General features: G+C 44.2%; 1 protein-coding gene across 3 annotated transcripts; it reads left to right on the top strand.

The window, feature by feature from the left end:
- The first annotated feature begins 1,034 nt into the window (after positions 1-1,034).
- Positions 1,035-11,771, top strand: LOC123795626 (uncharacterized). 3 transcript variants are annotated; one of them, XM_045802499.2, is made up of 2 exons: positions 1,035-3,415; positions 10,834-11,771. In XM_045802499.2, exon 1 carries the CDS (start codon positions 1,247-1,249, stop codon positions 2,765-2,767), a length of 1,521 nt encoding a protein of 506 aa, XP_045658455.2. In that variant the 5' UTR covers positions 1,035-1,246; the 3' UTR covers positions 2,768-3,415; positions 10,834-11,771. The 3 variants fall into 3 exon arrangements, with proteins under 3 accessions (XP_045658455.2, XP_045658456.2, XP_087713674.1); XM_045802500.2 differs by having other exon boundaries at positions 5,599-11,771; XM_087857548.1 differs by having other exon boundaries at positions 1,035-10,125.
- The last annotated feature ends 2,225 nt before the right edge of the window (positions 11,772-13,996 follow it).

Here is a 13,996-nt window from a genome sequence, read left to right as displayed (position 1 = left end):
GGAACTACCCTAGGACCCAGCAATTGCAGTACTAGGTGTTTACCCAAAGGATACAAAAATACAGGTTCAGGGCGCCTGGGTGGCGCAGTCGTTGAGGCGTCTGCCTTCGGCTCAGGGCATGATCCCAGCGTACCGGGATCGAGTCCCACGTCGGGCTCCTCTGCTATGAGCCTGCTTCTTCCTCTCCCACTCCCCCTGCTGTGTTCCCTCTCTCGCTGGCTGTCTCTCTGTCACATAAATAAATAAAAAAATCTTTAAAAAAAAAAAATACAGGTTCAAAGGGGTACATGCACCCCAATGTTTATAGCAGCATTATCAATAATAGCCAAACTATGGAAAGAGCCCGTGTCCATCGACTGATGATGAATGGATAAGGAAGATGTGGTATAGATACAGATAATAAATATTTTTAAATGTTCTAAATGCCCATTAGCAAGAAAATAGAACATTTCAGTTTTATTTTATTGTTAGTAACCTCCACATGTAACGTGGGCTTGGAACTCACAACCCCGAGATCAAGGGTCGCCTGCCAGGCTTTCCTGAGACTAGCAGAAAACTTAAAGCTTGTTTTCTGAAGACCGGCTTCCGCAAACCTACGTTTGCTCATTGCGCATGCTCCGTCCTGCTTCATGAATAGTCACAATTTCCCCGCCCTGTCATCAATATGTAATTCCAACCCCCGTGATTATAGAAACGTGTACTAAAATCAGGCGGGGAGACCCATTTTTGAGCCAGCTTCCTGTGTTCTTGCTTGGGCGCTTTGCAGCAAACCTTTTTCTCTGCAGAAGCCTGGTGCTAGGGTGTTGGCTTTCCGTTGCACGCGAGCAAGTAAACTTTTCAGCTCGGTAACAAATTTGGCAACGCAAAGGGACTCTAAATCCGATTGGGTACCTTTGCCGGTGGCTCGTTTGCCCCGTGTGGGGGCCGGGGTTCCAAACTCGCTCCGCCCGGCCGAATCAACCTTCGGTGCTTCCTAGTTTTACTTTGGGGCAGAGAAACTTGTCTTGGGTTCGGAAGACATCCTTTGGGTGAGTAATCTCGGTACAGATGACTGACCGCTGATACTTTTCTTTGTGTTCGACCTCAGCCGAGAGGCCTTGGGTAAGGAATTTTCCCTTCGGTAGAAAGGAAAACGGGGGTTACACTCACAGAGGCGCTCTTGCCTATTTGGATTTCTTGGAAAACTTGTCTGTGTAGGAGCGGCTTGGTGTGACCTGCTGAGAATTACTGCAAATACTAAGATAAAATGGGAAATAAGAACTCAGTCCCCAAGTGTACCCCTTTGGGCTGCATCCTTCGGAACTGGGAAGTGTTTGCCAATGAGTTGATGACGAAGAAAAAGATGATATCTTTCTGTAATACTGTCTGGCCGCAATATTCCCTGGATTCGGGAGAACGATGGCCTGAGAATGGTTCGTTAAATTATAATACTATCTTGCAGTTGGATTTATTTTGCAAAAGGGAAGAAAAATTGTTTGAGATCCAATATGTACAATCTTTTATGTTATTATACCAGCATAAGAAAACTCAGAGAAAATGTATGATTTGGGCGCCAAAGGAGAATCCCCAGAAGGAGGTAATTTCACCTGGTTATCATGTTAAGATAGATGATCTATCACCCGTTCAGTCAAATACTGCCACTCCACGTCCGCTTGGAGATGCCGGGGCCATTGTCCCCCGACATTCGGCACCGCAGGCCCCGACCTCATGCCCTTCCCCTCCAGATCCAGCAGGACCGCTGGTGGTCTCTCCCTCTCCTACCTGCCAGGATACCCTGTTGGACCAGGGGGCCACCCACATTCAGGCAGGGAGAGTCCCCTTTGGTCCGTGGCTGTTCGGCGGACTTCACGGGAACGGGCAGCCACACGGTTTGATCTTTGTGCGGTCCGTGTTTTCCACCTCCGACCTGTTGAATTGGAAAATCAGCATGCCTCCTTACCTAGACGACCCTATCAGAATGGAGAATTTTTTTGCCTCTATTTTTGCTACCCATAATCCAACTTGGGCAGATATTCAAACCCTCCTAAATTTCTTCCTCACATCCGAGGAACGTAGCCTGATCTTAGAACGGGCTCGTGCTGAAGCTGATAAAATGCACGTGGAAGCGCCTTACAATCCGGTGAGAGCTATCGGAGACCTGGCCATACCCACAACCGACCCTAGATGGAGCCCTAATGACTTGAGGGATAGAACCAAACTGGAGCATTACCGGAGCTGCATCCTTAAAGGGCTCAAGAATGGAGTCCCAAAACAAAGAAGCCTAAATAAAATTCTGCAGGTTAGACAGAAGCCTGACGAGGACCCCTCTGACTACTTGGAAAGGATGTGTAAGGCTTATCGGCAGTATGCGGATATAGACCCGGAAGCTCCAGAGAATCTACATATGGTAAATGACACCTTCATAAGGCAAGCTGCCCCTGACATTCAAAAGAAATTGCAAGGGGTGAGAGGGGCTTTGGTAATGCCCACGTATCAGTTGGTTGAGATTGCTTTCGATGTTTTCCGAAACCGCGACAAGGTCCGGCAGGAGGAGGAAGAGCGCAGGATGTGGCGGCAGGCAGCCTTGCTGGCAGATGCCTTGAGGCAGGTGTGCTCAGACCCTCACCAATGTCCACACCAGCCTGGTGCCCGTCCCAAGATAACATACCCGAGGCCCTCAAATTCGAGGTCCAGAGGCCACCCCAAAGTAGGACCAAACCAGTGTGCCTATTGCAAACGAGAGGGACACTGGAAAAAGGAGTGCCCCTCTCTGAATAAGTATCGTTAAGGCGACTATTAGTCAAACTTCCAAATGCCCCCACCACCTTACCCTCCTGCTTCTCCCCCACAAGAACTAACCAGAATCATGGGGCCCAGAGACTCCTAACAGCCCTACAGCCTTCACTGAAATTTCCCACAGGGAACCTTGGGTCACCTTATTGGTGAAAAAGACACTTAACAGATTTCTTGGTAGACGCTGGTACTACCACGAAGTACTGAATGCCAGGAGCGCCTGGGCGGTTCGGGTGGCTCAGGTCATGACCTCAGGGTCTTGGGATGGAGCCCCGCACCAGTTTTTTCCTGATCCTGTAAATTCCTCACAGATGTATTTTCTGTCTAAAATGTATAGAAGCTGCCTGCCTGGGTCATTCTTTGTCTCGATTTCATTACTGGGCTGTGTAACAAAGGTTTGGGGTTTTTTTCTCCTGTCCTGTCTCATGTAAATTGAATTGCTAATCCACCTGGAAGACCTTAAGAGTCGAGGAAGAATTTTCCCTCCCCAGTAGCTGGCATACTGGGCAGGATACTTTATTTTGCTGGGCAACTGTTCGAGCAGACACTGCCACCACTGAGATCCTGGGACATGGGACAGTACAGCTCTTTTACTATGCGAGCCTTTTGGAATCTGTCTGCACGGTCCAATGGAACAAGAATGGTGAGAATCCTTTTTACTCTCTCTAAACTTGGATTTGCAGGAGAGGATATCGTGGGACTGGTTCCTTGGGCTTTGCAACTTGTGGTAAAAATTTGGCAGCACACTCTGTTTTCTGACCCATTTTCTCCCAGAGATGGTCTTTGTTGGTCTGTCTTTTGTGTCCTTTGTTCATAAAAAGGAATTACCATAGGGCAGGCATAGACCCGGGAAGTCTGATTTTTCAAGCTGGCCTGGAGACTGCTCAGTTCCCAGTGCTCACCAGATCAGCGTCTGTTTGGACAAACTGCTGTGCGTCCCCTGTATAAAATCCAGATGAAGTGTTTCCTTCTGTCTCGTTCTGTGTCCTAAGAGCTTGCTTTTGTGACCAGTGAGAACTTCTCTCTGGTCTCCGTCATCCAGAGGGTGCACTTACTGGGGTGCACGTAGGTGCCCAGTCAAGTCGGCTGGGGATCCTGGACACGGAGTTACAAAAAAACACTGTCCAGCTGGGCCAGCTCTCAGAAGAGCTGATCGTAAGAAGGCCCAGCCCATAAGGGTCATTTGTTGTCTCAAGGGTCAGCCCTGGAAAAGTCCCATTCCGGTTAGTGCCTGCCCGGTGTCACCGATTATCGGGTCTGCGACTGGAGGCATCTCCGATTTGTGGGAGACCAGAGACATCCTTACCACCTATGCAACAAAGGTCTTTGCTTTCTTAGATTATTTGGGGGGAATAAACTTCTGGATCATGGGGACTGCGTCGTCTATGCCTTGTCTGGATGTCGCTTAGGTTTTTGGTTAAGCCATTAAAAAGCTCATTGGTTTGAGTCACTACTGAAATTAGTAAGATCCTAGCCACCAATGGCCAGATGATAGATCCTTTAAATTGGCTGGATTTAATAAGTAGATATTCTCAAATATTCTTAGAGTTGTGAATTGTTTTACTAGACTGGTTTTATTAAAGCACGGGGACAGGACCCGTGGTCAGAAAGTGCTGCACTGGGGTCAGGAGGAGTGGCTGATAATAAGTTGGGAGAGGGTTAGGGATAGCCTAAGTCTCTAAGGAATTTGGAAGCAAGGTTTCCAGGACCTTGAGAGGCTAGCTGCCGTTAAGATAAGGTCTTTTACTACTGTCTATTAAACCCTTAGTCATGAGACCCTTCGGATATGTATCAGTGGGCCATATGCTTGGAGGATAATTGCCAACGTGTATCTATGCTTGGAGGATAATTGCCAACGTGTATCTTGGGGAAGTTTCCAAAGGGATTTTGATAATGTTAAGACTTACAGGACCCTGGAGGTCAGGCTAATGTCAAGCTGAGGTTGCCTTTCGCCTTTAAGCAAAGTACAAACGTCGAGGCAGTTGAGTTCCTGGCAGGTAGGTCAATCTGCCTGCCTTAAGTACTTGTGAAGGGGCTGAAAGTTGTAGGGAAATTTAATTTTTTCCACATTTCTTTTGCTTTTGTTCTCCCCATCATTAGGGATCCCTTGATAAGATAAAAGAACAAAAATCAGACTTCAGGCAAATCAGTGTCCACATCGAAGGAAAATTGCCTTTCTTAAAATCGAGCCTCATTTGCCTGATTTAACTTCCCTTTCCCTGCAAGATTTGCAGACAGCACTCCAGCCTAATCTCTAGGTTCGAAGTATCCAGACTATTGCAAATGCCGAGAGCCAGAAAGTGAATTTAGCAGAAGCCCCTGGGACGCACAGAATGGCTCACTTTGCCAGAGTCAGGCTCCTCGAGCTTCAGGCATCTCTGTGCAGTAGCCCTTATAGATGTCCCCCCACACACACACACCTGACACAAAAACATTGAGGGATTCATACCCGTTGAACAGCAGCAGATCTTTTTAAATGATGAAGCCCTTCTTCCTCCACTTTCAGAAGGTGCTACCAAATTCGGAAAGGAATTTTTGTTTACTTATTTTTAAAGATTTTATTTTAAGATTTAATTTATTTCTTGGAGAGAAAGAGAGATCACAGAGGGAGAGGGAGAAGCAGACTCGCTGATGACTGAGAGGAGAACTGGATGCGGGACCCAGTCCCAGGACCCTGAGATCACGACCTGAGCCGAAGGCAGCCACTTAACCGACTGAGCCAGCCAGGCGCCCCGGAGAGGAATTTTTTTTTTTTTTAATTAATGGCTAAAAAACTGAATAAAGCAATTTTAAAGATAAATAAAAATTAATGGCTGTTCACAACAGCACCACAGAGACCTTGGCTGGCTGCTGCGGGGAGCTCTTCCGGCCCAGGACTGATTACCGCATGGCCCCTGGAAGAACGCCTCCCCTCCTCCACAGAGGAAACAGGACCAGAATTTCTCCGAAGCCCTCCTGCAAACGATGTAGCAAAGGCCAATATTCAGAGACTAATAGAAGCCAACGTTAAATTGTGTATTCAGGAAGAAGGCTTTTGTTAAATTGGTTTATAGATTTTAGGAAGGCATAAATCTTTTGATTTTCTTTTTGTTAAAAAATCTTCATTAAAGAACAAAAAAAGGTGGGGCGCCTGGCTGGCTCAGTCGGTGGAGCATGCGACTCTTGGTCTCAGGTTTGTGAGTTCGAGCCCCGCGTTGGCTGTGGAACCTACTTAAAAAAGTTGAAAAGGCAGGCCAAATATTTTGACATTCAGACTGTAACGCAGTTCTCCTGGGGGAATTAAAAACAGTCATCTACGTTTTACAAATCTCTGTAGAACCAGAAATACAACCCTAAAAACAAGTCACAGCCCACCTACCTTTACTGATCTTAAAACTTCATCTGTTCCTCTCAAAATGTTTATCGATATTACAAAAGATCACATTATTGGAACAGAATTGCCCTGTACTTATAGAAGAAAAAAGGGTAAATTTTAAATTGCAAATACCCTGAAACTAAAGAAAAACAAAACAAAACCTTGCCTTCTTTCTCTGTCCCTTAAAGGACAAATCCTTTATTCAACACTGCATCTGAAACTAACGATGTATTCTATGTTGGCTAATTGAATTTAAACTGAAAGAAAAAGTTATAAATCCAATCATGTCTTTGAAATGCAAATACAACACACCGCCACCTGAAACTGAAGGAAAGAGGGGAGGGGGGAGGACTTTTTAAAATACCAGCTGCTAGAAAGGGGCTCTTGTGTGCGGACGAGCACTTCTGATAATAGGCGGCAGGTATGTCCAAATACCCACCTTGGGGAGAACCTGGATAGTTCCCGGTGCCTTCCTAATACACATTTTCTACCCTCATCATCTCTAGGAGCTAAGAGCCCTTCTTTGAAATGCAAACTGCAGGGAAAAGTTTTTCATTAGGAAAAAGAAGGGTGGGGTATTTGGAAATTGGGCCTATAATGTCCTCTTCACAAATGCAACTGTCTGTTGCGTATGAAACCAACGCTGTAAGGTTTTGAGGCCCGCCCCGTGGTCCCTGGACCTGTTTTGAAAGCTAAGCAGAACTATAGTTGTGTTAGTTGCCTTATTAACTTAGCTCCACGTTCTGTTTTGTGCTCCGCCTAATTATGTTTCCTGCACCTCTCAACCTCCTGCACGATCGTCATTAACTTTGCCTCTTCACCCCCACTCCCTGTTGACCCACTGCTTGTAGAAACCTCATGGCGACCAGATGGTAACATTTGTCTTGCCTTATCTGATTGTACCAGGTCCCAAATAGCGCCTCATCGTCCAGAAGAATGTATACCTCCAGATTGTTTCAAGACCCCCTCCCCAAAGTTTCCAGGAACCCCTTATCCTCCTCTCTGTGTATAAGCTGTTCCTGGGCTCCACAGGGCATAGCAGCGACTCTGAGATCAAGAGTTGCTTGTCTACTGACCCGAGCCAGCCAGGTGCCACCACCACTACCACCACCCCCGCCCCTCTACAGCTACTTAATTTACTCTAGACTCACAGCCAGCCACATGGATCTAGGTACGGGTGTATAGGTGTATCTGATATGGGATATTTGCTCTACCTCTGGATGGTATTGCTAAAATTAATTTGTAAAAGGGTTTTATTTACTTGGTTTGAAGGCAAATGCTTGTGTAAGGATTGGGCATTCTAAATTTCTCAGAAAATGAGAGACCCAAATGTTTTTCAAATTCACGTGATCTGGGAAAATATTTGGTACTGAGGCTAATTTAAGGTTGTTGGTTTAATTTTAATAGAAATGGCTTAATGTTACCAACATTAAAATTAAAACTTTTATTCTGCCTGGTTTTAGTCAAAGTCAAATAAGTTAATGGGATCTCTGTTACAAATTCAAATAATCATAGTAGCTTGAGGAATGGCTGACTGGCTCGGTGGAGCTTGCAACCCCTGATCTCAAGGTTGTGAGTTCAAGCCCCACATTGGGTGTGGAGATTACTTAAATAAAATCTTAAAAAGTAATCATAATAGTAGTTTGTGAAAGCATGACTGACTTTGTCCGATGTCTCTTGAAGTTTTTATGGGTAATTTAGGCATAAATGTTAAAAACAAGTAAATTAAATAGATGTAAAGGGGCCCGGGGGCGGGGGGGGGGGGCTTGCTGAGCAGGGAGCCCGATGCCAGGGTCATGACTTGAGCCTAAGGCAGACACTTAACCGACTGAGCCACCCAGACGCCCCTATAGGTAAACTTTTAAATATCCAAAATCTTTGGTAACCTTGAAACTTCAAAGTTGTACTATGTTAAATGATGAATTAAGTTAAATTCATTTAATATGTGGGATCATTTCCAGATAGGATAAAATTATGAACATTAAGCACTAAAACACAGGTTTATCTACTTTTGTCTTAACTACACAGAGAAACTAAAGATAAATTTGGGTCTGTTAACAAAAACTGCTTTGTGCTTTATTAGGATATACTGTGAAAAAAAACACATGCTTCTGAGTTACGAAATGTGTTCCTAAATTTGTCAGCCTATAGAATTCTAATGTAACAGTTCACAATTGCTTACTAGTTAAGTTTAACTAGAAATCAAGGTTTCCACAAGAATTCTAATAAAAGCATTAAAACTACTGGAAAAATAAGCTGTATGCAAGGAAAGTAAGATACATGTTTTTGGTTTAAAAAAAATCTGAGAAATGAAAAAATATTTTTGTTGAGAGAAATTTTTTTTTCCTAAAGTGAGGCTAATTATCTAAAGTGGGGAAACAGGACAAAATCTAAATGTGGCCGGGCGGGAGGGGAGAGTTGTAAAAGCTTTATTTAAAAAAAAAAAAAAAAAAACACCTTTGGAAGGGAATTTTTTTGTGTGGTCAGTAGTGCCTAAGGTTAAGTAAGTGTATTTTAAGATGAGTTTTAATATCAAAAGCTTTGCTGATGCAAAATTAAATTTGGTTTTTCTCTCTGTTAAAAGGGAAATGTTTTATTAGATTTTTATTAGATTATTGGTTTGCTTTTTGTAAACAGTTCCCTGTTAAAGATGACATTAAAGATTACCTTTAATGTCACCTGACAGGAAAACAAAGATTCTGTGTTTTCTCTTTATCAGATTTTTGATTATTCAAAAAAATGAGTCTTAATATTAAGAGCTAAGTTTTGCTCGCAACGATGTATCATCTGTATTTTCCTTTGAAATCTTTTATCATCACTTTGGTTAAATAGATAAATACTGTGTCCTAATGACCTGTAATCCAGTGCCGTGTTTCAATGTTTTGATATATTGATTTTGACCAATGAAATGTTCAAACCTATTGATATTTTTTGACATACTTCCCAAAATCAAATTCTAAAATAAATTCTTTGGACCACAATCTAAACGAAATGTTCCAGAAGGCCCTGGGAACATTTCAAGAATTTGTGAAGGGGTGCCTACCCGGCTCTTGATGTAGTTGTAAATTCTAGCCCCACATTGGGTGTAGAGATTACTGAAAATATTTTTTTTTAATTGTAAAAATGAAACTAATTTGGCTTACTTGTTATGTTAAATTACATGGGAAGTATTGTCAAATAAGTGATACTAAACCCTCTTAGATTATGTTTGTATAGATATATTGTTAAAATAAGTGTTCTAAAAATTGTATAAAACTCCTGGGGATCTGATATGTCCTAACATGTCTTGAAATGTTGTGTGTCCCAGAAATAAGCAGATTTTCTTTTCTTTTTTTTTTTAAGATTTTATTTATTTATTTGACAGAGATAGAGACAGCCAGCGAGAGAGGGAACACAAGCAGGGGGAGTGGGAGAGGAAGAAGCAGGCTCATAGTGGAGGAGCCTGATGTGGGGCTCGATCCCATAATGCTGGGATCACGCCCTGAGCCAAAGGCAGACGCCCAACCACTGTGCCACCCAGGCGCCCCAAGCAGATTTTCTTATCAGTTGCATTGTAATGGACTCTAATCAGATCTTTGACCCTGGCCAGTAAGTCTTATCACTTACGGACAATTACAGTTTTACTCAGATGCTTTCATAAAAGCTTTCTGCAAATGTGCTTCCGTGAGACTCCTGGGAAGAACTCTGAGTACAGGTTTCTTATAACCTTAAGATCATTAAACTGAAGTAAGAATTTCCGGAACTAGTGGAAAAACTGGATTCAAGCAGAAGAATTAATGGTGTAAGACTGAATAAACTGAGGAAGATAATTATGATTGTATCACATTTTTGTTGAAAACGTTGCTGATTTTTTCTTTAATGTTTTGTTTTTCCTGACTTAAGAAAGCTTTTTTCTCTTAAGCTGTGGCTTACAGCAATTTGGTAAAATATTCCTTTGTAAACAAATCTGAAACATCTTTTTCTCCCTACCTGAACCCTCCAGAATTCAGAAATTCTCAGTAAGTATTCTTTCTTTCAAGGTAATTATGATTATTTGCATAAGTGCAGTAAGAATCTGTTCTCCTTATAACAAGACATCATTGGGGGAAAAAAAATCTTTTTTTTAACCAAGGCTTTGCTGGAATGTCATGTTTGAGAGAGACATTCGTAGTCTCAGATATGACCAGACAGCTTTAAGGAACTAAGGTTGACTTGATGGAGCCAATAAGCCCCTTGGAAATACCAGCCTGCTGCCTTCTTAGAGGGTTCCCAGCAGCCGCACCAGGCGGTAAAGAAGGTCACTTCCTGGCAGGTGCAGGAACCTCAGAATATATTGGGGACCTCGAGAAGAGAGGAGTTAACCCAAATCTGTAGGTATTGCAGCCGAGGCATGATGGCAAGTATTTGGCTTGGCTCCTGGCCTTGAGAGGCTATTCGAAGTTCAACCTAAGATTCCTTACGAAAAATTCCAGTAAAGCAGGTTTAAAAGATCCTATGTGGTCAGCAGCTATTCTTGCTGCATTTATGTCAAAAATCAAGCCAAGTTGTTGGTCTTTTTTAACTAGACTTGTTTTGCAAGCGAATTCGTCTTAATTGTTTTATCTCTGGCAAAAATGAGGGGTGATAGGGAGAAACTAAGTTTCGATAAAACACCTATGTAAATATTACACTCTGATACCGCTCCTTATACACTGAACCAGATCCCGATTTCTTCTCGTTTCCTCCAGTGGCTGGCTACACACATCTCCAAACTAACATTTTTTAAATGTTTCTTCCACCTTCTGCGCTGGATTCATTTAAGAAGTAAAACTGCTCTCTCTCCTGAAGGCCTGTGAACTAAACGTGACAACCTGATGTAAACGTGAGAGACATCACCACAAGAGCTCGTGCATAGACAGTCGTCACACGGGCTGCTCTGGGAGCCCTTAGAGGGTCACCAGAGACACCCCAGCTACAAACCAGGAGGGTCTGTCAGGTGGTCACAGCTTGCTCTGTCTGCAAATGCTTCGAGCCTGACAGCTGGAAATCTTGACTGCCTGCCCTAAAAACTCACAGACTGGATTAGCGTCTGATCCAGTTATTAACCACCATTTTTCTTTTCTTCCATCGATGGGCCTCTTCTTGATCACCTGATTGATTAAGCAAAAGGCCTAACTTTGTCCACATACCTGCTTCACCGCCTCCGGAAGTGGAAGCTAATGAAATGACCTGTTGTCAGAACTGAGTGAGACCATCCATGAAGACGGAACAGTCTACCGGTTCAGCTTTTAATATTCGAACCTCCCAGGGAAGTTTCAGACGGAAGCTGTAGGGGCCAAGGGCAGCCTGCTCCAAATTGTGCCAATTTGTCATACTTCTTATTTTAAATAAAAGTTATTTGAGACAGTCTGTTTCAGAAGAACTCTCAGACCCTCCTCTTCGCCTGAAAGCAGGAAATGTATCTTCCATCTAAAAGGTACCCTCCCTATACTAAGAAAAGGTATCCTTACCACCAGAGAGAGGGACAAACCTTGTTACTTTGTTACTGATCTGCTGTCAGCCGAATTCTGCTTAGAATTCCTTACTAGTTAAAGCTCCCGAACACCTGTTTTCTTTATCCTGTAAATTCCTCACAAATGTATTGTCTCTTTGTCTAAAATGTATAAAAACCTGCCTTGGTCATTTTCTTGGGCCTCAGTTTCATTAATGAACTTAAAATGGAACTTTTTTTTCCCACCTGTTAACCTGTCTTAGTAAATTGAATTCTTCCCCAGCCTGCAGACCTTGAGGGTAGAGGAAGAATGTCCTCCCTGAAACCTCGCTTTCATCTAGCTTCTATGGGCTCTCAGAGCAGCTACATAGCCCCTTCTCTTGTCCAAAGGTGACAGCCTAACAGCAGGGGCTTCATTTTGCCTAATTTCAATGTGAAATCTCCACCCTAAAGTGAACAGGACGTGTAGGTTTGCTCAATGCGCATGCTCCATCCTTCCTCATGACGCGTCATAGATTTCCCCGCCCTTTTCATCAGTAATGTATGTGATCCCAACCTTTATAAAATCATGTTCTAGGCTCAAGTGAGGGAAACAGTTCTGAGCCAGCCGCCTGTCTCTGCTAGGCCGCTATGCAATAGCGCTTTCTGCAGAAGACCGGAGTAACACGGTGTTTTCCTCTCCGTGGTGGGCGGCGGACTTTTCACTTCCGCAGCAGCAGATCGACAGAGCGGGTGTGGGAAGCAGCTCAGACAGCTGGAAGGGAACCCAAACCATTGTTACGTAAGAAAATTCCACCAAGTGAATCTGGAGATTAATTGGCCTTACGCAACGACTCATGAATGGGGAGCATCCCACCTGGAAGCCGCCAGGTGCTCCGAGGGGCTGTACTAAGCGGAAGGTTTTTATACAAGGACAATAGGGACAAGAAAGTTACTAGCGAAAGAAAAGTCTTGTTCCAGACGCGGCGGTTTCCTAGGGGGGAAAGCAAGGTGCCTTATGCAGATTACCTCATCTTTGGAGGGTAGAGAGGACCCAGGTGGCCAAGCCATTGATAATGATGGAAAGATTATACTAGATGACTAACTGACCAATTTAAGGCTACATTTCTGGGGGAGGTCGACATTGCCGTTAGAATATGTGTTAAGCGCCCGTTTGGGAAGTCGGTCTTAAATGGGGCATGTGGGTTTGTGTGTCTGTTTTAAGATTTTATTTTTGAGGAATCTCTACACCCAGCCTGGGGCACGAACTCTCGAGCTCGAGGTAGAGTCCCATGCTCTGCTGTCATTCCCCCACCCTCACATTTCTGGGTGTGTTTTGTTTTAACACCATGTAGGGGAGGCAGAATTTTACCTTTACCCTCTTAGAGGTTTTTCAGCAGAAAAGTAAATGACATAAGGGCAACAGGAGCAAAGCATACAAGTGTATTTAATACAAGTGTCCCGTGACAGACCCAAAGAAACGGCAAAATCGACATGCTTTTATATTAGGTTGAGTACAGTGACACAATTGTGGGAAAGTAAATTATGTGGGGAGGCTTAAGAAAGATAACTGTTCTAACAAGTGCTATTCATACAGAGTTCGTAAGTATTTTAACAAAGTCTATCCAGAATTCTCTTGGTCTGAACTTCTCCATGATACGAATGTTACTTTCCTGCTATAGGGAGGATATCTTCCCTGTGGAATTTCATCTCCTGCTGGGGTTTTGTTTTTGGTTTTTTTGTGTTTTTTTTTTTTTTTTAGATAGAGCATGAGCTGGGGGGAGGGGCAGAGGGAGAGGGAGAAGCAGGCTCCCCGCTGAGCAGGGAACCTTATGCAGGGCTCCATCCCACGACCCCAGGATCATGACCTCAGCCCAAAGGCAGACGCTTCACCGACTGAGCCACCCAGGGGTCCCCATCTCCTGCTTTTGATAGAGTTGGTTACACCTGAACTGGAGGCAAGGATGGTGATAAACAGGTGACAGAGAAGCCTGAGGGCACAACATCCCGGCTTCCGACACCTGGGGACTAACCAAGAGCTACAGATGGCAGAATACGCAGTCCCTGACCTCTGTCCCAGGGTCCCCCATAGCTTCATTGTAACGTATTTACATTGCGGTTCACACACGCCCCCCAAGCGGGAAGATGGCCATGACTGTTAGGGCAAGAACCTTTCAGGGCCAAAAACTGGGCCCTCTTCGACCAGTAAGAGGAGTCCCTTAGGTGACTGGAAACAGCTCCAGCGGGACACCGCCCTAGCTACGGCCAGACCTATGCAAACCCCTAAGCCCAGAGCGTTGCCGCCCTGGGGCCTGCCGCTGCCCGTCTTGCGAGTGTACCGTCCTTCCGAAACCGCTTCGTGCTCGCTCCTTTCCTGCTGCTGTCTCTACCGCAGCGCGGCCTCCCGTAAATCTGTCAGTAAATCTTCCGTGGGGAATCCA

This window comes from Ursus americanus, chromosome 30 (genome assembly GCF_024610735.1).
Source record: "Ursus americanus isolate L20-20 chromosome 30, mUrsAme1.1.p, whole genome shotgun sequence".
Taxonomy (NCBI): Eukaryota; Metazoa; Chordata; class Mammalia; order Carnivora; family Ursidae; genus Ursus; species Ursus americanus.
The sequence above is the reverse complement of the archived record's forward strand: the minus strand, read 5'-3'. Positions and strand labels throughout refer to the sequence as shown.